The sequence below is a fragment of the Ochotona princeps genome, chromosome 8 (genome assembly GCF_030435755.1).
Source record: "Ochotona princeps isolate mOchPri1 chromosome 8, mOchPri1.hap1, whole genome shotgun sequence".
In the NCBI taxonomy this organism is placed as follows: Eukaryota; Metazoa; Chordata; class Mammalia; order Lagomorpha; family Ochotonidae; genus Ochotona; species Ochotona princeps.
The window spans coordinates 32,689,923-32,712,249 of NC_080839.1; the positions used below are offsets into that span (position 1 = coordinate 32,689,923).

The 22,327-nt window shown below is 42.5% G+C and overlaps 1 protein-coding gene across 1 annotated transcript in view; it reads right to left on the reverse strand.

Moving 5' to 3' along the window:
- The window catches only part of EFEMP1 (EGF containing fibulin extracellular matrix protein 1), a 54,169-nt gene extending 44,415 nt beyond the window's left edge, over positions 1–9,754 (reverse strand). The window contains exons 1-4 of the mRNA XM_004580126.3: positions 9,608–9,754; positions 8,210–8,297; positions 4,391–4,439; positions 3,833–4,222 (exon numbers count right to left, since the gene is read on the reverse strand). Of these exons, the coding sequence (XP_004580183.1) occupies positions 3,833–4,222; positions 4,391–4,439; positions 8,210–8,290 (520 nt within the window). The 5' untranslated portion in view covers positions 8,291–8,297; positions 9,608–9,754. The remainder of the gene's footprint in view (positions 1–3,832; positions 4,223–4,390; positions 4,440–8,209; positions 8,298–9,607) is intronic.
- Between the last annotated feature and the right edge of the window lie 12,573 nt (positions 9,755–22,327).

Sequence of the window (22,327 nt, forward strand, 5' to 3'; positions counted from 1 at the left end):
TCCGCTTCTTAGAACTTGCTCACTGTTAGCTGTGATATACAGGGATTCGGTTGAAGGACTATGCTAGAGTGATCAACCGTTCTGCTTCAATGGGATTTTGATATTTTCTGGTACATGGAACTTTTACTTTTATAACCCAAACAGTCCTGGAAGACAGAGACAGTTGAAATTCTAAGGTATGTTTTCATGTCCTTCAGTGACACCTTTGTATCACAAGACCCAGCTACCATACTCTGGATTTGGCTCCATATTCTGTTCCATAAGGCATCTGAATTGGGTTTATTCATTGACAACATAGTTCCTACAGCAGCTGAGTAGTCATACATTGACATATGATCAGGTCTTGTAGTAGCTTAATTGCCACAGCTGTGTTTATGATATGTTCTATGTTTAAATTTTTGAAAGTCCTATTAAATGAACAGAATCCTTTAAATTGAGCAATCAATGTTTTTTCATTCCTGCCAATGCCCAAATGATTTTTCTTTGCTACAAAAATAGAACTTTTGGAAAGTTATATGTGATTAAAAAAATCCCATTTCAATTTGAATTAGTGATTTGTAACTCCATCATTTTTTAGGAGAATTACATAAAGGCTATGCCATAAAGACTTAGAAAACTAAAGATGAGCCATAATGGATTACAACATACTCCCTATTCGTCCAACTTCCTTTTGGCAGATACGAATATCTGCTGAATATGAGGTACATAATGTCATGGAATTAATTAATTTCTAAAGCTATGACTCTAGACATATAATATTGAAATTACCCTTATATAGCTTTATAGCTGCCAAGGATAATACCAGTCATGTGAAACTTATTGTGACCAGAAGCTCCCTCATTTGACAAAAATTATCTAAAAATGTCTGTTCACGGTGGCTTGATTGTTAGGTGTTATATTACATTTCAAATCTCTTTTATTTTCTTCACCAAACTAAAAGGAAACATACACAAAAAGAGTAAAAGTGTCATTTAAAAAATTAAACTGTCAAAGCACAGACAGAAGATTGAAAGATAAACTTTTAATATGCTGCACATTAAAGAATCTCATAGTATTATTTCAATTATAAGCTTTCTGTGATAATAGTACATTTGAAGATATAATTGATTTTAAGTCTAAAGGACAGATTTCAACCCTTACATAAAAATGTTCTCAGTTTTCAGTTATATAATAATAAGCTATACCTATTGAAAAATACATGTGGAAAAAGGAAATAATTTTTATATGTTTGACTCAGCTGTGGGCTTTCATTTATTCTAATTTAGTTGGCATGCTAAATGTGTTTGGATTATTGGGTATAAGTATGTAACATTCAAAAGGGAATGGAGATCTCTATTAAAACAGAAGGTTCCTCAAACTCAACCATGATGTCAGAAATATAGATTCTTAGAGCATATTATTATTTTAAGCAGAGGTCTACACACTTCCACATTAGTTATAAAACGTTATTTTGTGCTGCTGGCCTGGAATGAGAAAGTCATACATCTGCAGGCAATTAGAAGAAGCTGGACTGCATGTTTGATTAGCTCAATAATAATCGGGCATAAGTGTTACTCGACTTATGTTAGTCAGATTCCCTAGATAGATTATCCTGTTGTTATCATATGAAATAACCGCCTTTTATCAACAATTAAGTAAATCCACATTTATGGGCACTTTGTAAAATTGTGAAGTGGGAAGAAATCCAACTTAAGCCTTAAGTCATCCAAAAAACTTTTAACCCTGCTTTCAGTGGTGCAGATTCCAATTCCAAGTTTTAGAAATTGGTTGAATTAGATAGAGCAGTTTGGGCTGGGAATGTTCTAGGTATATACAATAAATATGTTTTTAACATCTTCCCTATGCAAAACAGTTAAATATTCAGTTTATAGTCACCAGAATGGTTAGAAATGTTTTATTAAATGAAAAGTATTTTAATGTAATTTAAATATTTTCCCTGATAAAACAAAATAGGATATAATTTTCTTGGTTTGTAATACAGTTTCTACTATGACCAATGATTTTTGTTAGTCTTAAATATGTATAATTATAGAATTTCTTTCTTCAGTTCTAGGTATCATTCTTGCATATAATCCAAAGTGTCAATGATGAAGTGAAAACTACTTTAGGAAATTATCCATTTATTTATCTTTTTCCCCCCTCCTAAGTGCCATAAAAATATACAGCATCTGAAGTGCTAAAAATAACTCAGTCCATAAAAGTCAGCACTTTAAAAAAGTTATCGGCAAACCTTTTCCAGTAAAAATATAACTAAACCTTCTGACCTAATTTTATATTTAAATAACATCTCTGACAGTTGGTACATAACTGTCACTATTTACCCAAATGTTCTATAACAATAACTTCAGCAGTGTAACTTCCTGACATGATCCTTAAATTCAGTATCAGAATATTGAGCAGATGCTGAAGCATTCATCATCGATATTGGAACTCTGACTCATGACAGTAACACGAAACAGATGCTAATGTAATGTGCCCTCTGAAAAGTGACACCGTCCCAGCACGAGTTAGCTATTGATGTGGGGTACTTAAAATTTGAACATAAAATAGAGAATAATGAAAGTCAGATCATGGGCTATTTCCTTACTTCATTTATAAGCCATTTAAAAAATCTAGTGTCTCTCACACAGAAGATAAAACAAAGTGCCTTTGAATGAGGGGAGCATCCCAGGGCACCCAGGAGCTGCATCTTCTTAATGCAACAGCTGCATAATCCTGATTGAGCCCCTCCATGTTAAGGAAGGAAGATGCTCTCTTCCTTGTTCCTAGCAGGTCAGAAAGTAAGAAATTTTGGGCTGTTTCCACTGGCATGTATGTACCATGCCCTCATGTGGTGGTACCAGGGAGCCTGGGTAATAGGGAGCTACCCAGTCCCTCATACCATCTTGTAACACAGTTGTTACATCAGGCAGTTCTGAAGGGGTTTGCTAAGAAGAAAAAGGGAAATAAAATTGCTCAGCACAGTCCAGTTAGTTAATGCCCTACATGTCTTCAAAGCCCGAGATTCTTATCACTTTGTTAGCATGAGCCTACAGCTGTTTCTAGAACACACACTGATGTGTACTTCTTATGAAAATAAACAGAGAAGCCCAGGCAGATGATGCCATGGTGCAAGTGACAGAATGGAAATGTGCTCACATGACAGCTTTAAAAGAGACATAAATGGGATAAATGAAGGCTCCCTCCAAGATTTTCAATAAAAGCTCAAACCCATTCTTTATTCCTGAGTGAGGAAAACAAGTTCAGTGGCAAATTGAGTGACAAGAGGCTTGAGAAACTAAAGGATGCAGTAACTTCACAGCACACAATTTCAAATTCCAGATGAACACACTGATCACTACTTTGGTCAGCTCTGAATCTAGTGTTTACCTGCCTGGATCTGAAGACTGGTTCTGCATTTACCACCTGTGTGGCCTCTGGTTCTCAAACTTGGCTCTGCACTTGGAACCCCATGGGAAGCTTAAAAAAATTCCTATGCGGGGAACCTCCCTACATCCCCTCTCCGCCCCCACCAGAGGCTGTTATTTAATTGGGCTAGCGTGTGGCTTTGCCATGAAGTAGTTTTCAAGGTTCCCAAGTGACTCTAGTTATGTGCATCTAGGGTTGGGAACCACTGATGAGCTTTCTGAGCCACAATTTTCTCCACAGTAAAATGGTGATACCCATAGCACCAACCTATTGGGAACACTCCAATGCTTATGCTAATGCAGAAAAAAGCACCTAGTGTAACATGTAGCACCAGGGAAGTCCCCACTCTGTGAGCCAGTATCATCCTCAGCATAAGGTGCCCTTGGGCAAGAATGTTTTTTTTAGTGAAAGAAATCATGCTCACCTTGGCACACGTTATGCTCACTCTGCTCATAGCCTGCTGCACACTGGATCCGGTGGGAAGGGTTGGCAGGAATGCGTTGAGGGTCGGCTGGGTTCCTCCGGATTACAAAGTTGTTGCGGCCAGTTTGAATTTCAGGGCCTGCAACTGCAGCAGCACTGGCCACAAAACCACCCCCAGGCACCACTCCACTGGCCGCCATGCTGCTGGCAGCTACACTTCCGGCAGTGGCACCTGAGGCCGCTTCAGCTGCTGGTGGTGATTCTACCTGAGGTTGTTCATTATTCACAATAATCTGGGCTGTTTTGGGAAGGCAGAGATATCCTCCATAGTGGTTGACACATTTCATTCCACCTTTACAAGCGTCTGGAACAATGTCACATTCATCAATATCTGTGGTCAGTAATAACATAAGTCAGGACTCTTTTTAGAGGTAAAAGAAAACATATAAATATATGCCCATGCCTTTCTGGTATAAGACAAACATGACAGAGAGAGCGATGCGTGCAAAAGAGACAAAAAGCCAAGTTCAAAGGGGGGCAATTTCTGAAGCTGGCTTACCTTTGCACTGCTGTCTGACAGGGTCCCACTCGTAGCCGTCAGTGCATTGCTGTGAAGAAAGCAACCAAGACAGGGCCAGGAGATAGTTACTTTGTTTGTCTCCTCCCTGAGAAGTTCCATCCTTATAGAGAATGCCCTTGTGCTGGAGTCCAAAGATTATGATGAGATGGGCAGTTTCACATTCTCTAGCTTAGTCATAGACCCTTCTTCAAGGCCAAGATTTGGCAGCTCTGAGGGTCCTGTCTTAATCATCAGCTGCCTCTACTCTTCTCTTGGGTTAATTGCTCATCACCATCTTGTTAGAATTCTTGTCGTTCCATATTCAGACTGATCTTTCTTAATCTAACTGTTCTTTAAAAAATATTATTTGCCCCATTTTTCTATATTGTACATTTTACTTAAAAATAAATGAATAAGCCGAGTCCCTTTTCATCAGTCCTTAACTACTAAGCCATTCAAACATTCAACCTTTCTTCCCTTTCCCACCTACCACTCACACCTGCCCTTCCTCCTAGCCTCAGTTCCTATAGAGCCTCACTGGTTCACTCACTGCATAAACCATCTCACAGGCACATTCTCACTGTAGGCGTTATCCTAGGCTCTGGGAATGCAAAGGTGGTCATGAGTTTGGCCACTTTCTCAAGAACCCCACCAGGGCAGAGGGGAAGACAGATGGGTAGACAAGTTGGAGCAAGCTCTCACATGGAGTCACACAAGTGTGTGTGAGGAAGTAGTGGGGGACACAGCTGGGGACTGGGTGATGGGTAGATGGGTGTGACAGGGCAGCAAGGAGGTGGTCAGAGGATTAGGTTTTCCAAGAACAGCAGGAATTTTTCAGGGATATATGGGAATTCAAGGAAGAGGGACCATTAGGAGTAAATGCAAACATTGTTGAAGACAGAAGGAGCTGCAGGTAGTTCAGGGTAAGGGTGAGGTTAGAGAGACTGGGCCAAGTCTGCGAAACCTCTCTTTGGCACAAGGAAGAACCAGATTTCACCCTGAAGATCAGCGATTCTTTAGCTTTATGCCCAAGTATCATCTGGAATGCCTATTATAAAAATGCAATATTGATGGGCTCCCTCAAGAGTCTGATCCCACAAAGTGTAGGGTAGGGTCTAAGCATCCCACAACAGATCCACACAGGTTTTCTATGGGCTCCACCTTGAGAATTTTTAGTCTCAGGAAACAATTTGATTGGATGCTCATTTGAGAGTCACCGTGAGGAAGATGCTTCAGGAAGGACTGTGCAAAAGTGGAGCCAACAAATGTATGTTGTAACAGGACTGAGATTTGCTAGGGACACACCCGATACTTGGCAAACACATTGTAGAAGTATCTGAATGGATGCAGAGGTCAACTGAGAGATTTTTACTGCTATTTGACTTTCCTAAAATGAAAGCTAAGCTCACAGTTACTCTCCGGACTGGCTCCTCTCAATCTCCCAAACATATCCAAGATGCAACCATGTTTCTTAGAACTCAGGGTTACCTCTCTTAACACCTCCTGACTTCCCCATTGATGTTCCTCTAAACTGCTGCTGTGTGCCAGTTTCCACATATGGCATATTGGTACAAGCTCTTCTGGGTTCCTGAGTGGGCAGAGCTTGGTGTCTCTTTATTGTGCACACTGCCTCCTCCACCATCTTTCTTGTTTTCTATCTCTGAGGGGCTTCTAGTGACCTGCAGATTTTTCACCTCTCATTATTATCCTATCTCTAGCTGCCTTCCAGGTTCTCTCCACTACCAGTCTAGCAGACTTGACCTTACTGTGTCCTGGCCCTGTTTTGGGTGTTTTCATCTCCAGCCTTTATTGATGCCACACCAGGTGACTTAGGTGCTACTTCAGTCCTTCCATATCAAAAGAAGGTCATAAACACTCAGGAATCAGCTAGCTCCCCCGTGGCTAGCACTAACACCAGTCTCCTCCTTGTTAGCAACTAACATAATTTGTGTAACAGTCTCATTAGCGCCAGTTTAGCAACTTTGTAGGTCTCAACAGTGTCTTTCTTCTTAGAATAAACTCCTTTCAGACTGAGTTGTTTTAGGAGACAAACCAACCTAAATTCTTCTGGCAGTGATAGAACTTGCTTATACATCTTCAGTATGGAAGGGGTCAGGAGGCTCTCTTGCAGTTGCCAGGCCACTCTTTGGATTGGTAAAATATGGAGAAGGCTTGTGGTTTGTTGTAGGTATTTGGTTCCAGTACCTTTAATATGGGTCTACCATTAAATAAGCCTAGACGAAATTTAGCTTCACCACTCGCTGGCCATCTAGGCACTCTATGATCCACAGTTCTATCAGCAGGAGGATGATACCACTTACCTCACACTTCACTCAAAAACTACAAGGAGGTAATGTCTCCACAGTGGAATAACTCAAGACTGGCTATATCCTGTGCTTCAATCACAAACTATTAGATGGATACAATTCAGAAGAAGATAGACCTAATTTTAGAACCAAAGGGTTCATGACAATATTAACAAATCCTAGTTAGTGCTCCTAAAACTGTAATGTTTAATCCACAGAGAACTTTCTCTGCTAAAAATAAGACTTTGGTGATTAGCAAAAGGAAAGATGTATACAATAAATAACTATAAAAGCAATAAAATATTTCATTTGATAAGAGTATAAAAGTGAGCAATGAAGGTATTAAATTTAGCCAGAGTAGTAAAACATTTTTATTTGAAGATTAACAGCATATGCATTCATTTTTCTTGCTTTATTTATTTTTAGTAAGGGAGGCAACTGCATTTAACATCAAGCTAGCAAACATTTATATTAAAATATTTTATTTATAGTTGATCTAAAAAACAGAAAAGAGTATTTGCCAAGTGAATGCTCACATTCTAGGGATAACATGTTAACACAAAGTGAGATAATGTTTATTATCAGTAATTGACATTAGCTCACTTTCTAGAGTTTTATTTTCAAAATTTTTCACATTCTTTTGAGTAGGATTACTTAATTTTAATTTAGGAGCAAACAGAAAAATGTGTTTTTCATATCTCAATCCAGGACAAATGTCATTTGCCTCACAGCACTGTTTAAAGACAGGAAAACACAAAGAAGAGGTGCAAGCAAACTCACAAAGAAATGATACACGTCTGCCTTATGCTGGCCTCTCTGCATCTACTCCTGGCAGTGGGAGGAACTAACTGATATTTTCAATTTCTTATTAAACATTAATTGTTTTCATGCAGTTAATTGTTAGTTGGAAACATCAGAGATACTGTTTAGATTGTACAAAACTAAGTTGCGCAAACAGCATTTAAAAACCATTTTTAGCAAATGTTGCACCTGGTACAGGTGACACAAATCATATCTAAAGGGCATGTGGATGAGTTTATTAAACGCTAAACCTATCTATAGGCTTTGGAATGCAGTAAAGATCACTTACAAGACACTATATGTCACAACCACAAATGGGCTTGGCGTTCTTATTTGACTTGAGTGTGTAGGTTTTTACCTGTATGCATGAATAGGCAGGTATTCAGGCATTTGGGTTTCTTAACCCCATTAATTTACTGACTATGTTGCACACATGTAGCTCACTTTGGTTCTAATTTAAAGGGGTTCTCTTTTTTGGCCTTGCACAAATGATGTTTGGGTCCTCACCTCAGGTGGTGGCCCACATGAATTTGTGAAAGGACCAGGAGCAATTTCCAACAAATCTTAAATGTGAACTGTGGTGAAGTTCTGTTTCATTTATCACCCTTCACATTGTACAGCCCGCGGACAACAATAGGGATGGGCTACCTCTTTCTGGGTCTTAAAATGCAGCATCATCACTGCACTGATCCCCAATTCCCTCATCCCTTACCGTGTAAGTGATGGTTTCTTCTGTGTCCTGTGACTTGACCAACGCCAAAGTCAGCATAGTTAGAAAAAAGGCTTTCAACATTGTGAATCTTAAAGAAAACAGGACAAACGGATGTTTAGTGCTGGCTGCAGGGGAAAGAAAACTTTGGCAGCGAATCAACAGGCAGAGGCTGGAAGGTTTGGAGGTGGAGGGAGGGAGCTGAGGCTCCACCGCACCCAACTTCTAAACAGCCTTCTCATCTCCCCTCCCCCTTTCCAACCTCCCCCACAACCCCCCAAACAAGGTGCTCACGACCCACGATTACGGAATTACATTTTATTTTTCTCTCTCTCTTTATGAGGGCTCTCCAAAATGTGCTTGGAAAACATGCATTATGAAAACAAACAAGCAACTGTATGGACCCCACGTTTTCTGCACCAAAATAAATTTATCTTTGAATTGCATTTTCCCACGAGCTTTTGAGTTCGCAATTATATACAAAGGATATTCAGCGTGATTTTCTACTGCCTCTACCTAGCAGACCCAGAAACAGGGATGAAGGGGGAAAAATACGACAATCAATCTCAAAGCAACCGTATTTCTTTTTCCCTCCAGAGCTAGAGGTGGGGCAGGAATTTCCCTGGATGCTTAAAGCTTTTCCTCTATTAACACCTCCAGGGAGCTCAGTTCCTCACCAAGTTAGCAAGCATTTCTGCGAACCAGTAAGAATGACCTTGGCCTCAAACTTTTAATTGATCGCTATTATTATGTTCTGAGAGAAAATGCTACCGCTGCTTCTCTCATCACGACCCCCTCCCTCCGTCCCCGTCCCGACCCCGGCATTTCCACTCCATTCTCTACACAGTTTGCTTAAAAACCTCGGGTGGTGTGAAAGAGCAGCCTCCCCTCGTGTTTTAATTCAAGGACCCGGGGTATCCACCACCAGGGGTGCCTCGAGCCCAAAGCACCAGTCCCGGGCTGCTGCCTCGACCACCCGCAGGGAAATAAGATCCCCCTTTGAGCAGTGACCAGCCAGCAGCGCCTCGGCTGCTTGGCGCCGCAGCTTCCAACCAGCTCCTGTGGAATCCAGGTGTGGCTGCGATCTTGCACAGTGATTCCCTGGAGCCTTCCAAACCACGTTTGGGGCAAAGCCTTGCTGGCTTGCCGTCGGGGCACACACACTTGCCCATCCCGACAGATGTCAACCGAGGACTGGGTCCTGCTGGACAGACTACATTCCAAGCCGCGCACCTCCACCACCCTCTCTACCAGGGGACCCTGTGCAAGCTGGGGCAGCGCTCGGTGTGTGCGTGGAGGGAGCTCTTGCACCCCTTAGGTCTCCCCTTCTCACTCCGTGGTGCGCGGTCCCGGCGGGCACTGGGTGCGCCCAGGGTGAATACTGGGGTCCGGGGCTCCTACCTGCGCGGCCGCGCTGCGCTCCGGCCCGGGCAGCGAGGGGAGTGCGCAGGGGAGGGCAGCCCCGTGGGTCTGAACTGGCGAGGTCTGGCAGCGTTCGCCGAGGCAGGAGGAGGAGGAGGAGAAAGGGAGGGAACGTGGGAGGGTGAAGGGGGGCGGGGGAGAGAACGGAGGGAGGCGCAACCGCTGAGTCAAGCGCTGAGAGCCGGGCGCGCCGCTGGGTCCGCACCCCCTGCGCCAGGGCCTCCTTGGCGCTGATCCGGCCTGCCTGCCCCTCCAGCCCCTCGCTTCCCACACTCCTAGGGACCCTAAGGCCAACCAGGGAGTCTTCGTGATGCTCCCAGCCTCCGGGACCATCCCTGAAATCCCGGGGAGGGGAAACTTCTAGAGGGCTTCTGAAGTACCCAGAAATTGCTTAACTTTTTTAAGTGATCCTAGGAGAGTAAATGAAGCCCATTCATGAGATTAGTCCTGTTGCTGTATCTTTCAGATTTTTATTTTGAGGGGTGTCTCCTTTTTCAGATGGAGAAAAATGAGCAAGCATGCATTCATTCAGCAAATACTATTGTATACTACTAAGTATAAAGTATTGGGAATGGGCCAAGTAGAACTCATACTAATCAAATTGTGAGGTAGGGGTTTTTTGTTCAGAGTTCTTGTGTCTGTGTGTGTGTCCCTTTTTGTCATCTACATCTTTCCCTTTCTCTCCTGGCTCACTTGCCAGAGTAAATAACAGTGCTTATTCAAAGTTGGTCATTTCACTTTGGCCTTTCACAGTCATGGTAGAATTTCACGAATCTGGAGATGAAAAAAAAAAGTACTACATACTACATGTTTTTTGTGACTTCATCAATGCATACCACACAGAGTATGATTATACCCAAAGACTCTCACTGGAAAGTTAGAGTAATAGTTTGCTTTAAAGTAGCTGTGTCTTTTGAGAAGTGAACAACCAATGACAAGAATACTTCAGGAAATTCATGGAAATGCATAGCATGAAAAAAAGCTATGTATGGATTTCAAATGTTTTTGCACTCAACATATTTTTAAATTCCATTTTCCTGGTATGTGGGGGTGGGGAGAGAAGTATGGTTATCTTAAGACTTAATTCCTCTTGATTCCCAGCCTTTTGGGTAAGATCAGGTGAAGAAACAGTTCTCACTCTCTATGCGTTTTTAACTTTTTTTTTTTAAAGATTTGTTTATTTTTTATTACAAAGTCAGATATACAGAGAGGAGGAGAGACAGAGAGGAAGGTCTTCCGTCCGATGATTCACTCCCCAAGTGAGCCGCAACGGCCGGTGCTGCGTCGTCCTCGAATGCTTTCCCAGGCCACAAGCAGGAAGCTGGATGGGAAGTGGAGCTGCCGGGATTAGAACCAGCGCCCATATGGGATCCCGGCGTGTTCAAGGCGAGGACTTTAGCCGCTAGGCCACGTCTCAGGGCCTGTTTTTAACCTTTCATATTTAATTTCATGACTGAAATGAGCTATACACTGAACAAATGAAGGACTTGACTTCTGCGCAGAAGTGATAGACGGAAGTATTGACCAGATGGGGCAATGGTAGAGACCATAGGGTGGTGATGGTCAGGTGAGAGCTGCTGTCTAGGCTGGACAGTAGAACTCACCTGATACTCCTGGGAGCAGGGCTGTGAGGAAGCCCAGCTGGGCCAGGCTGCAGCACCTACCAACACAAACAAAGTCTGGGACTAAGGGCAAACCATACCAAGCAGGCCCATGGCACCTGCTGGCACATGTGAGATCTGGGGCTGGGAGTAAAGCTGGTAGGGGAACTTGGGGAACTTCTTTGCTAGGTTGTAGCTTTCACTGGTGAGTTCAAGAGCCAGAGCTGGGAGTAGACCAGAATGGGCAAGGCTGCAACACCCATAAGCATTTGTGTGGGTTGGGTCTGGGGCCAGACCAGACTAGGCCAGGCCATAGTAACCTTTGGCATGCTCCTGAGCCAGGACAGGATATGGGCTATGCCTTGCTAGGCTAGGCTGTAACACCTGCCAGCAAGAGCTGAGACTGTGGCTAGGAAATGCCAGGCTGGGTTGAACACATGCCAGCATGTACAACATCTGGGAATGGGCCTAGTTGAGACACTCGGGATCCCCCTGTTAGGCTCCCTATCCCTGATAGACTGCAGCTTCCACTGGTGAATGTGAGTGCCAGAGCTGGGCGTGGACCAGTCTAGGCTGCAACACCCATCAGCATATATATGGACTGGTTTTGAGGGTGAGCCATACTAGGTCCAAGCACCCACTGGCACTCACAAGAGCCAGAATGGATGTGGTATAGGTTTGGCTAGGCTATAGAACCTCTCATGGTTCACGTGAGAGCTGTGTCTGGGGTTGGCCAAGCTGGGCTAGGCTGTAGCACCTACTTGTGAGAGATGAATGGGTGCAGGCTAGTTGGCCAAGACCACAGAACTTCATGGTAAGTGCCAGTGCTGGGGCAGGCCATGTCAGGCTGAGCCACAGAACCCTCTAGCACATGCAAAATTCAGGGTTGGCAGCAGACCTGGAAGGGGAACTCCCAAGCTAGATTGCAGCTCCCGCTGATGAGCATGAGAGCCAGGGCTGAAAGCAGGCCAGACTATGCTGGGCTTTAGCACCCATCTGCATATGTATGAGCCAGATCTAGCAGCCAGCTGCGTTAGGCCACTACACAGCATAAACGGGCATGAGCTAGAGCCAAGATGGAGTGCAGGCCAGGATTTTTTGGACTGCAACACTTGCTGTTTCACATGAGGGCTGGGGATGGGCTAGGCTGGGCTAGGGTGCTGCACCTGCAACCTAGCGGTTGGCTGGGCTGAGCCAGTCTATAGCATTTGCTGGCAAATGCCAAGACTGGAGATGGGCCATTTTAGACTGGGCTGCACTTCCTACTGGAATGTGCATGGGACTGAGATTTGGGAGCAGGCTTGGTAGGGAAGTTTCAGGGAGTTCCTTGTTGGGCTGCTGCTTCCAGTGGTGACTATGAGAACTGGGACTAGGAGCAGGCTGGTCTGAGAGTGGGCCAGGGTAGGCTGGACTGCCCCACCCACTGGTGCACAGGAGAGCCAGAATGCATGCAGACTGGCCAGGCTAGGCCACAGCTTGGGCAAGTGCTGGCACTGAGTGAAAGTCATGTCAGGCAGAATCACAGTTACCTTTGGCAGGTACAAGATCTGGGGCTGGGAGCAGGCCTGGTAAGAGAACTTTGGGCACTCTCTTGCTGGGCCGCAGCTTCTACTGGTGAGCATGAGTCAGGGCTGAGGGCAAGCCAAGTTGGTTAAGATGGTAGCACCTGTTGGCATGCATGTAGACCTGGTCTGAGGATTGGCCTGACTGAGCTAAGCTGTAGCACCTGTGGGTGTGCACAAGAGCAGGCCTGGCTGCAGCATAAGCTGGCACGTATGAAAACGGGCTGGGGGTGGGCCTGGTGGGGATTTTGGAGGATCATCCTGCTTAGGCTGTGACATCATCTGGTGTGCATAAAGTTGGGCCTGTGGCAGTCTGGGCTGGGCTAGGCTACACTACCCATCAGTTCAAGTGAGAGATGTGGCTGAGGTAGAACTGACCAGGCAGCTGCATTCACCAGTATGTACATTGGTTGGTACAGTTGACAGACTGCATCTGACCCTGCACTGGCTACACACATAAGAATCACTTCTGAGGTCACCCAGGCAAGGTTTCTTGGAGGATTGCCCAGCTAGACTGCTGGACTCAGACTTTGGCCACAGGGAAAATCACAGGATGCTTAGTCCAAACTTGGAGTGCATATGTTGGGACTGGGCCTCCTCAGTTGTTGATGCCTGTACAGTGGACAGCATGCCTGGGGGCAGAAGAGCCAGCTCCTGTAAACCAACAGGGAACATCCACTGTCAAAGGATGAAAAGCAGAACAGGTTGAACTACTCTCCTGGCCAAACTTTGAAACATATTCCTGGTCTGTGAATGCACTAAGATGGACCTTGGCAGCCCATAGACCTTGGACAGATTTTCTTAATCCTGGTGCCATGAAGCTGATGATGTCTCAGACCTACCCAAACCACTCAAGTAACACTCTTGGAACACCCTTCCCTACATCAGTATCTCTAACTCGTCATCAAATGACTGTCCACCATCCCAGAGTTCTGATGTAGTTTGACAGTAAGGAGTGACACCCTCCTCTTATCCACACTGTGGACACAGGAGGGAAAAAAAAATTAAAGCATTTGCTTCACCCACCTACCTGCATACCTGGACCCTCCTTACCCTAATCGGAGACCTGCATGGCCATGTATCCTTTTCAACTATGTAAAGAAACCATGTAAATTTTTAAAATAAGGAGTTTTGCTTTTTGCTTTTGGTATAGTTTTTTAAAAATCTACTCAGATGTTTTCTTCTATTTCATTTGAACTCTACCTGTCTTGAGTCCCTTCCTCAGAAAATGAAGTAAAAACTCTCAAATTGCTGCCTCTGCTCTAGATCTTTTCTTGTACATACAATTCCCAGCTTCTTGTCTTCATTGAGACATCATCTGGATATTTCTAAAGGGAGAGATCTGCTGATCTTTCCCTCAACTTACTAACACCCACCTGCTTCTCCATCTCAATTCATAGCAACTTTGTTGTGCCACTTGCTCAGGTCTAAGACTGTGGACTGTTTTTTAATTTCTTCTATGCTTACATGTCCTAAACTGAGTCTTTCAAGAAATTCTGTTGACTCTACTTTTGATATATATACAAAGCAGGACCAAAGCTCATCATCTTTGTTAACCCACTAGGCATCAGCATTTGTCACCTGGCTCATTACAGTAGTTTCTTCGTCTGTGTCCTGCCTGCACCCTGGTTTCCCAGCAGCCTTTCTCCAGCAGAAGTTCTTGTGCACAGCAGTGCAGGGTTTGCCCTCGTTCATGCCTGGCTTTCTTCACTCAGGCTATTGCTGAGTTGAATCCTTGTTGTTCCGTGTATCAGCAATTCTTTATTTTCTAGTACTCTGCAGTGTTCTGTGGTGTGGCTAGCTTCTGAGTTTTTCTGTTCACGTGTTGATTAATTTCTGGCTTGTTTATGAATAAAGCTGTTTTGCATGTTCGCAAGAGCATATTTCTGTGGACATGTGTTTCCTTTTGGGTAAATGCTTAGAAATAAAATGGCTAAATCATTATGGCAAGAATATGTTAAAATTTTCAGGAAAGTGCCCAGTTGTTATCCAAAGTCAGTGTAGCATTTTGCATATACATCATTGATATGTGAAGATTGCCTTTGCTCAATGTTGTTGCCAACACCCGGGGTAACATTAGCCATTCTGCTGGGTTATATGGTATCTTCTTGTGATTTTATTTTACATTTCTTTGACATACGATTATCTTAAGCTATTTTTTGTGTTTATTGTGCAGCAATATGTTTCCATTTTTGAAGAACCCATTCAAAACTTATTCATTTTCTTCTTTTGGTTATTATGAGATTTTTAAAGTCTGTCTTGAAGTCCTTTGTCAAATATATGTTATTAGTTTTTCTCAGGCTCTGTTTGCCTTTTCAATTTGTTAGTTGTATATTTTGAGAGAAAATATTTTAAAATGTTGCTAAAGTTCAGTTTGTTATGTTTATACTTTATTTTGTTGTTTTTCATCCTGCTTAAGAAATTTATCTTGGACAATTCATTTAAGCTGTCAATTCCCACTTCTGTGAAATGGAAGGAGTAGTGAACTCCAGTTCTGAAAGTCTTGGTGAGGATGGATTGAAACTCATGGCAAGTATCTAATACATGGAAGTGATTATTTTTAGATATTAGAATATATTGTTCCAGGGGTTAATTGCCCATTTCTCCTCCTAAAGTAACTTTGCTATTCCTAATATTGAAGTATGTCCTGACTAATCTAAATGTAATACAATTGGCAGTGATATTCTAAGGTTATTGCTTCAAAGGTGGGCAGTTGCCCCAAGTAGAACTAATCAACATGAACAGGATAAGGGTTATTTTTATTTATGTATTTTTTGCTATGGTAGGATGAAGATGTTCCAGGTTGGCAGTGCATGAGGAATGATTGAGTCTATTGCTCCCACTTGCCACTGACAGTCATAGTACAGCTCAGAGGTAGCTCCAGGTCACAGACATGTTGTGCTTGGCCAGCAAATGGAAAGGATGTGAATGTCCACTTGTTCTAGGGTTCAGGACACTTCGAGTGGCCACTCTGTGATGTTCTACATTTCTCTTAAAATTAGAGGGAAAAACTTATCACCGTGCCTGGATTGTGTTTTTTATATCAACTTAGTCATAAACAAATTTTTTTTTTAAAGGATCCATGAGGGCAAAAGTGCCTGGTGTCTCTTGAAGCCATAATGTGGCCCTTGTGAACTTTTTTGAAAAAAAGATTTTATTTATTTATTTGAAAGAGAAAAAGATGGAGAGAGACCTTCTATCCATTGGCTTACTATCCAAATGTTTGCAAGATCCATGGTAGAGCCAGGCCGAAACCAGGAGCTTCCTTGGTGTCTCCCATGTGGGTGCTAGGGCTTGAGCCTTCTTGTGCTGCTTTCCCATGCACATTAGTAGGGAGCTAGATCAGAAGTGGAGAAACCAGTGCTCAAACCAGAGCAGTTATGGGATGCTAGTGCCACAGGCCACATCTTTACCTCCTGTCCCACAATGCCAGCTCTGCCGTGTGAACCTCTGACATCGGATACAGACCTTGTGCTACCTCTGCATCTCTACTTTGGGGTACTGCATTTTCTTACGGCTCAGGCTAGTTAGAGTCAAGTGTTTAGTTCCTTGCTAACCCAGGGAAATCTCTTGCCTTGGCAGCTGTGGCACTTGCAATATGTGGAGACCCTTACCCTGAAAACTGTCAGGTCTTGAGTGCTTCTTGTGAGAGATAGCGACTCAGCTTTCTTATTCCTGGGTGAGCCAAGCAGTAAACCATTTCTGCTAGAATCAGTTTCTGAGTCTACTTTCATTTTGTTTATTGGAAAGGTAGATTTGCAGAAAGGAGAGACAGAGAGAAAGGTCATCCATCTGCTCATTCACTTCCAAGTGGCTGCAATGACTAAAACTAAGCCTATCCAAAGCCAGGAACCAGGAGCTTCTTCTGGGTCTCCCACATGGGTGCAGGGTCCCAAGGTTTTGGGCCATCTTTTAGTGCCTTCTCACGCCCTCAAGCAGGGAATTGGATGGGAAGCAGAGCAACTGGGACATGAGTTGGTGCCCAGATGGGATCCCAGTGCACGCAATGTGAGGATTTAACCACTAGGCAACTGTGCTGGGCCCCTGAATCAACTCTGTCTCTGTCTCTCTCTCTCTGACCCCTTTCTCTCCCCGTCTGTCCGGATGGTTTTGAATAATTTAAGATGTGTCTCAAGAAGGCCATTCTAGCTTTATTTTGCATGATTTGAAAAGTGACTGGTGAATAGCTTTATAAGAAAGATCCTTGCTCTCCAGCTTGTCAGACATTGCATTTTAAGTATCACCAAGTTTATTGGGTTGTTTTTCCTTAATACTTCCCTTTTAAAATTTGCTGAAAGTAATTATGAATCTTAGATCCCACATGACCTTTAATAAATTGAGCCACAGGAATTAGGTATTTGGACTGTAGTTCAGATGCCAGTTAAGACACCTGCATGCCAAATTGAAGTACTTGGTGGCAAGTACCAACTCTGCTCTGCATTTCAGTGTCCTATTTCTGTACCATAGGGAGGCAGTAGGTGATGGCTGAAGTAACTGGATTCCTGCCACCCACATGGAAATCTGGATGGATTTTACAGGTTCTATTCTGCCTTGTGCAGCCCCAGCCACTGCAGGCATTTTAGTGAATCAGGGTGTGTGATTTTTTTTGTCCTCTCTCTGCTGTCCCTCTCTGTCTCTCCCTCTCCCTCTGTTTTTCTCTGTATCTGTCTCTCTAAGTCTTAAATAATAATAAATAATCGAGTCACAGAACTACAGGTTCTGTGGTTAAAACCACTGTGTGTGTGTGTGTGTGTGTGTGTGTGTAGAAAAGTGAAATCTGTGAAAAAAAGAAAAGCAGTAACGATGGAATAATTATATGGAGATAAACACCCACGTGACCAATTCATCCTAGTTTGCACAAGACTTTTCAGTTTTTGCACAGATGGGTGTGTGCCTGTTAAACCTTTCAGTCCAGGCAAACCTAAAGTTTTGTGGAGCAGAGAGTTATAGTGGAAGTCAGATGGGATAGGTAGCCTGCCATGCTCCAGCTGGATGATCACGGTACTCACCAGCTTCCCTGGGTCTGTTCTGTGCATGTGTTAACCAGGGCAACTGCAGTCATCTATAGTTACACTGTATGTGTCTGTTGTCATCACATCTGCTTCCTGCAGTTTTCACATTTCTTGGCTTGTTCTTCATGTATTTACTCTTCTTCTAGTACCACTATCCAGTTTCCTTTGAGAAGCAAGGATGTATACAATGGGAAAATATCTACAAAGACTCTAAAATAGAGTTGTGGGTAAATGGCCCAATGGCAGTACAGTCAAGGCCATTAGATCTGATATGGCAGAATCACTGCCTGCTACAATGGTTTATGTGGTTATAGTGTGCTGGTAACATGAGCACTGCTCCATGCTCCTCTGCTGGTAAGACAGCCCAGCCTGTTCTAGCTGTCAAAACTTCTTGCCTTCAGCCTGTGTCTCTGTGAGTCACAAAGCAGGGATGGAGCTGAGGCATCCCTGAGCCGTTATTTCACTTTTATTCTTTGCTTGGCTTATACTTAGCTGTCCTTGAATCCAGGCATGATGGTTACAGCATTTCCAGTCCATGTGGTTTGTGTGGAGTTTATTTTTACTCTTACTCAATTGGGAGAGCATATACTCAGACCCTGTGATCACATCAAATCTCTTGTAATCACAGTGGTTGCTTCAGGGATGGCAGAGATGTCTTAATACCCTTCCAGTATGGAGGCAATGGAGCGTGAGGTTTGGATCCAAAGAGCTTGGTTTTCAGTTGTGAATGTACTGCCCTGTTGACTTTGTGAACCTAGGAGGGTTATATAACATCCCTGGGCCTCAAATTCCTCTTGCGTAAAATGAGGAGGCAATGAGACTTTGTTCCTATAGAAGTTCCTCTATAGCTTTTTCTTGTGGAAATTTTTATGAGCATTAAATAACTATATAGATATAGATATCTCCCTCTCAGTACACCTCCTTGTAGAACTGTTGTTACAGTTATTGTTGCTAATCATGGTGGTCTATTCATCACAAAGCTATGCTGTGAGCTTACAGTTAGATTCAGCATATGATAAGATAGATTACTGGGTTTAACATTTTTTTGTGTATTGGTTTGAAACTGGCTCTAGCATATGGGCTATTTAGAAGAGCTGAGTTCTGGGCACATTGTCTGCTATAGTTTGGCGGCTGTGTATTGGAAATGTGTGGTGCCAAGGTGAGCAACATCATGAGATGAAGGCATTTTTTGAGCAAATGGCTCTGTAATACCTAATATTTTGAAAATGTTTTAATTTCAAAAAGTAAAATATAATAAATGTATAGTCTCTTACTGATGGTAAGTAGTAGGTACACTTATGTGGCGCTTGCTCTGTGCCAAAATCTGAAAGAACAAGTTTATGAGCACTGGCTGAATAGCACTTGTCACTCTTCCTATTTTGCTAAAGAAGAAATCCAAGTGCAGAACCATTATGTTACTTGCCCCAGGTCACATAACAAGGCCCCAAAGCAAGTCGTGTAATGCCATAGCTCGTGCTCTAACTGTGCATTGCTTTCTGCCTTCCACCAATTGAATTTAGGCTTGCAGAGACATAAAGAAGCTTGGGTGATTTCTTCTGGAGTTAATTATGGAGATTCAAGTTGGGGGCACAGATTGAGCGGAATGCAACTGGAGACAGCAGTAAATCTACCTTATTAAATAGCTCTGGGCTTAGGAATATTTGAGATGTTAAAGATTTGAAGCTCTGTTTGATGGTGGGAAAGTTACCATTTCACAAGAGATGCACAAATGTAGTTAAATGTGCCCTTTATGCTGCGCTTTAAAGCAGGGTCTGAATCTTCTGAAGCATGTGTCTGACACAAACAGGTTTTCTCAGTGTGGCTCAGTTTCAGGATGAGTAGTCTAATTATGTCCAACAGGACTCACAGTTGAGTATCTCAGACATTCTGGAGACCAAGACAAACATGAATTACAGATTAGCCGTAATTTCTGGCCGTGTAGCAGCATGTCAGAATAACGTTGCTTGGTAAAAGTATGTTCTCTTCGGAAACTGCTTAACAAGAAGCTAAGCTGGAACTGGAACTGGCAGAATAAGCTTCTCTCTTTTGTAGAAAGTGTTTTGGCCCAGTGCAATGGCTCAGTAGTTGAATCCTGACTTGCAAGTGCCAGGATCTTATATGGGCACCAGTTTTGTGTCCTGGTAACTCTACTTCCCATCCAATTCCCTGCTTATGGTCTGGGAAAGCAGTAGAGGATGGGTTAAAGCCTTGGTATCTTGTACCTGCCTGGGAGACCAGGAAGAAGCTCCTGGCTCCTGGCTCCTGGCTTTGGATACACTCAGCTGCAGACATTGTGGCTATTTGGGAGTGAAAGTGAACCAGCAGATGGAAGATCTTTCTCAGTGTCTCCCCTTTTCTCCATAAATCTGACCTTCCTTTCCAACAAAAATAAATACATCTCAAAAAAAAAAGAGAAAGTGTTCATTGTTGTATCCCATAATTAAATCTTAAAGCCTATCACTGACTACTGATCACTTTGTTATGTACTCTTAGAAGAATGATGGTGATTATTTTCTTTGCTTCCATATTGATGCTCAAAAATTAATTATTTTTAAATAGCTATGCTTGTTAGCTATTTAAACTTATTATCTATGAAAATATTCTCATGATGTACAGACATATGGATTTACAATGTACTTCCTGTGACTGAAAAAACTTCCTTGGAAAAGCTGTTTTATAAGGGGCTTTTCAAGGCTGAAATTCTTTGACTCCATAAAAAAAAGATGCATTTACATGTGCTTTCAACAAATGCTATCTTTTAAAAAATAATACTTAAGAGGGGTGGTGGGTGTTTAGTGTACTGTTTAAGATATCATTTGGTATTCTCCATCCCATATCAGAGTACCTGGGTTTGAGTCTTGGCTTTGCTACCAGTTTCAACTTCCTGCTAAGGCATACCCTGGGAGGCAACAGGTGGGAGACCTGGATTGAAGTCCAGGCTCCTGGCTTTTGGTCTGGACTGGGTGTTACAGACCAGTCGATAGGAGATGTGCCTATTTTCTCTTTCCAAGAAATAAATAAATGATTAAAGGATACGTAACACATAGGAATAATCACAAATTTGCACATGGAAGATAATGTACACTTCTGGACTTGATTGCTGAGGTAGTCTACAGATATTAACATGTCAAGTGACTGATGAGAAGAGGCCTTCCTGAAATTCATGATGTTGGATTACTGCTTTAACCTTAAAACATACTGGCAGATTTGCACTGCTGTGACACTAATTTGCCTCAACTATGTTATTGAAGAATTCCTTGCTTTAGTCAGTGTTGGATATGTTGGTCCTTGGAATATATTTGCTAAAACGCTTTTCCTGAATGCCAAATGGGCATAAGAAAACTTTTAGTCATCTGGAGCTTGTAAATTGTTTTGAAATTTTTGGAATTTTATTGGAGACTTTATTTCATCATAGAGCAGCGAATACCTTGGATGAATAAAAGGCAAATCAATCAGAAATGATTAGAAACAGTAATTAGAATTTCCTTGGAGAGATAAAATGAATGATGTAAATCCACTGCCTTGCAAAAGAGATTGCTTTCTAACAAGTTATCAGATATTCCAGAGCAACTTCAGATGCAGACACAGATGTGGGACCTTTTTTTTCCTCCTTCAGTTCCTCCCTCTGTTCTTTCAAAATTAACTTTTCTGGAAACATCATTTTGCTAATCAAGGCTGATGGTGTTTCAAGATGATTGTATTATAGAGCATGAAATTAAAAATAATATCCTCTGAAAATTGGTAATGTAACTTTTTTTTCACCAATTTGAAGGACTAGATCATCACTCTTTTTCTTTTGCCAGCTTGGAAACTTTCAATAACATTTTGTTGATCTGGAGGCAGGCATGTGGCCTAACCCTTAAGGCACCCACTGAATCCCATATCTAGCACCTAGGGCTGATACCTGGCTTTGGCTTCTGGCTAAATTCCTGGTAGTGCAGATAATCAGAGGTGGATGGGTTCCTGTTCCCCATGTGACAGATCTGAATTGAATTCACTGTTCCTGGCTTTGGTTCCATTTAAGGCATCTGAGGGAGAGAACCCTTTTTGTTCCTTGGCCTCTCAACCGAAAGTCAAAAAATATCTGGTTGACTTTTAGAGTTTTATATATTACAAATTTATTTTACCTTATCTGAATTATATTTTTTTGCCTGTATTTTGTGGATTTTTATTAGAAGTGTTCCTCATCTGTCCTTTAGTAAATACTTTGTCTTATATCTTTATAATAAAAATTTTAAACATTTTGAAAATATGTAACGTTTAGAGAACAATGGTTCAAACAAAATATAGAGTCTGTGCATGTTGACATCTAGGATTTCAAAAGTGTATAACAGCATCAGTGCAACTGATTTATGGTTTTTCCTTTAATATGTCATATCCTATACCAATGGATCCCCTGAGACTACAGCCTTAAAATGGAATGAATGTTATTATTTTCCCTGCTCTTACAGGAATTTAAAACATAAATTACTTTGAAAAACTAGTGTTAGCTTCTTTCTCACTATAGCATGTGGAAAGGCTGAA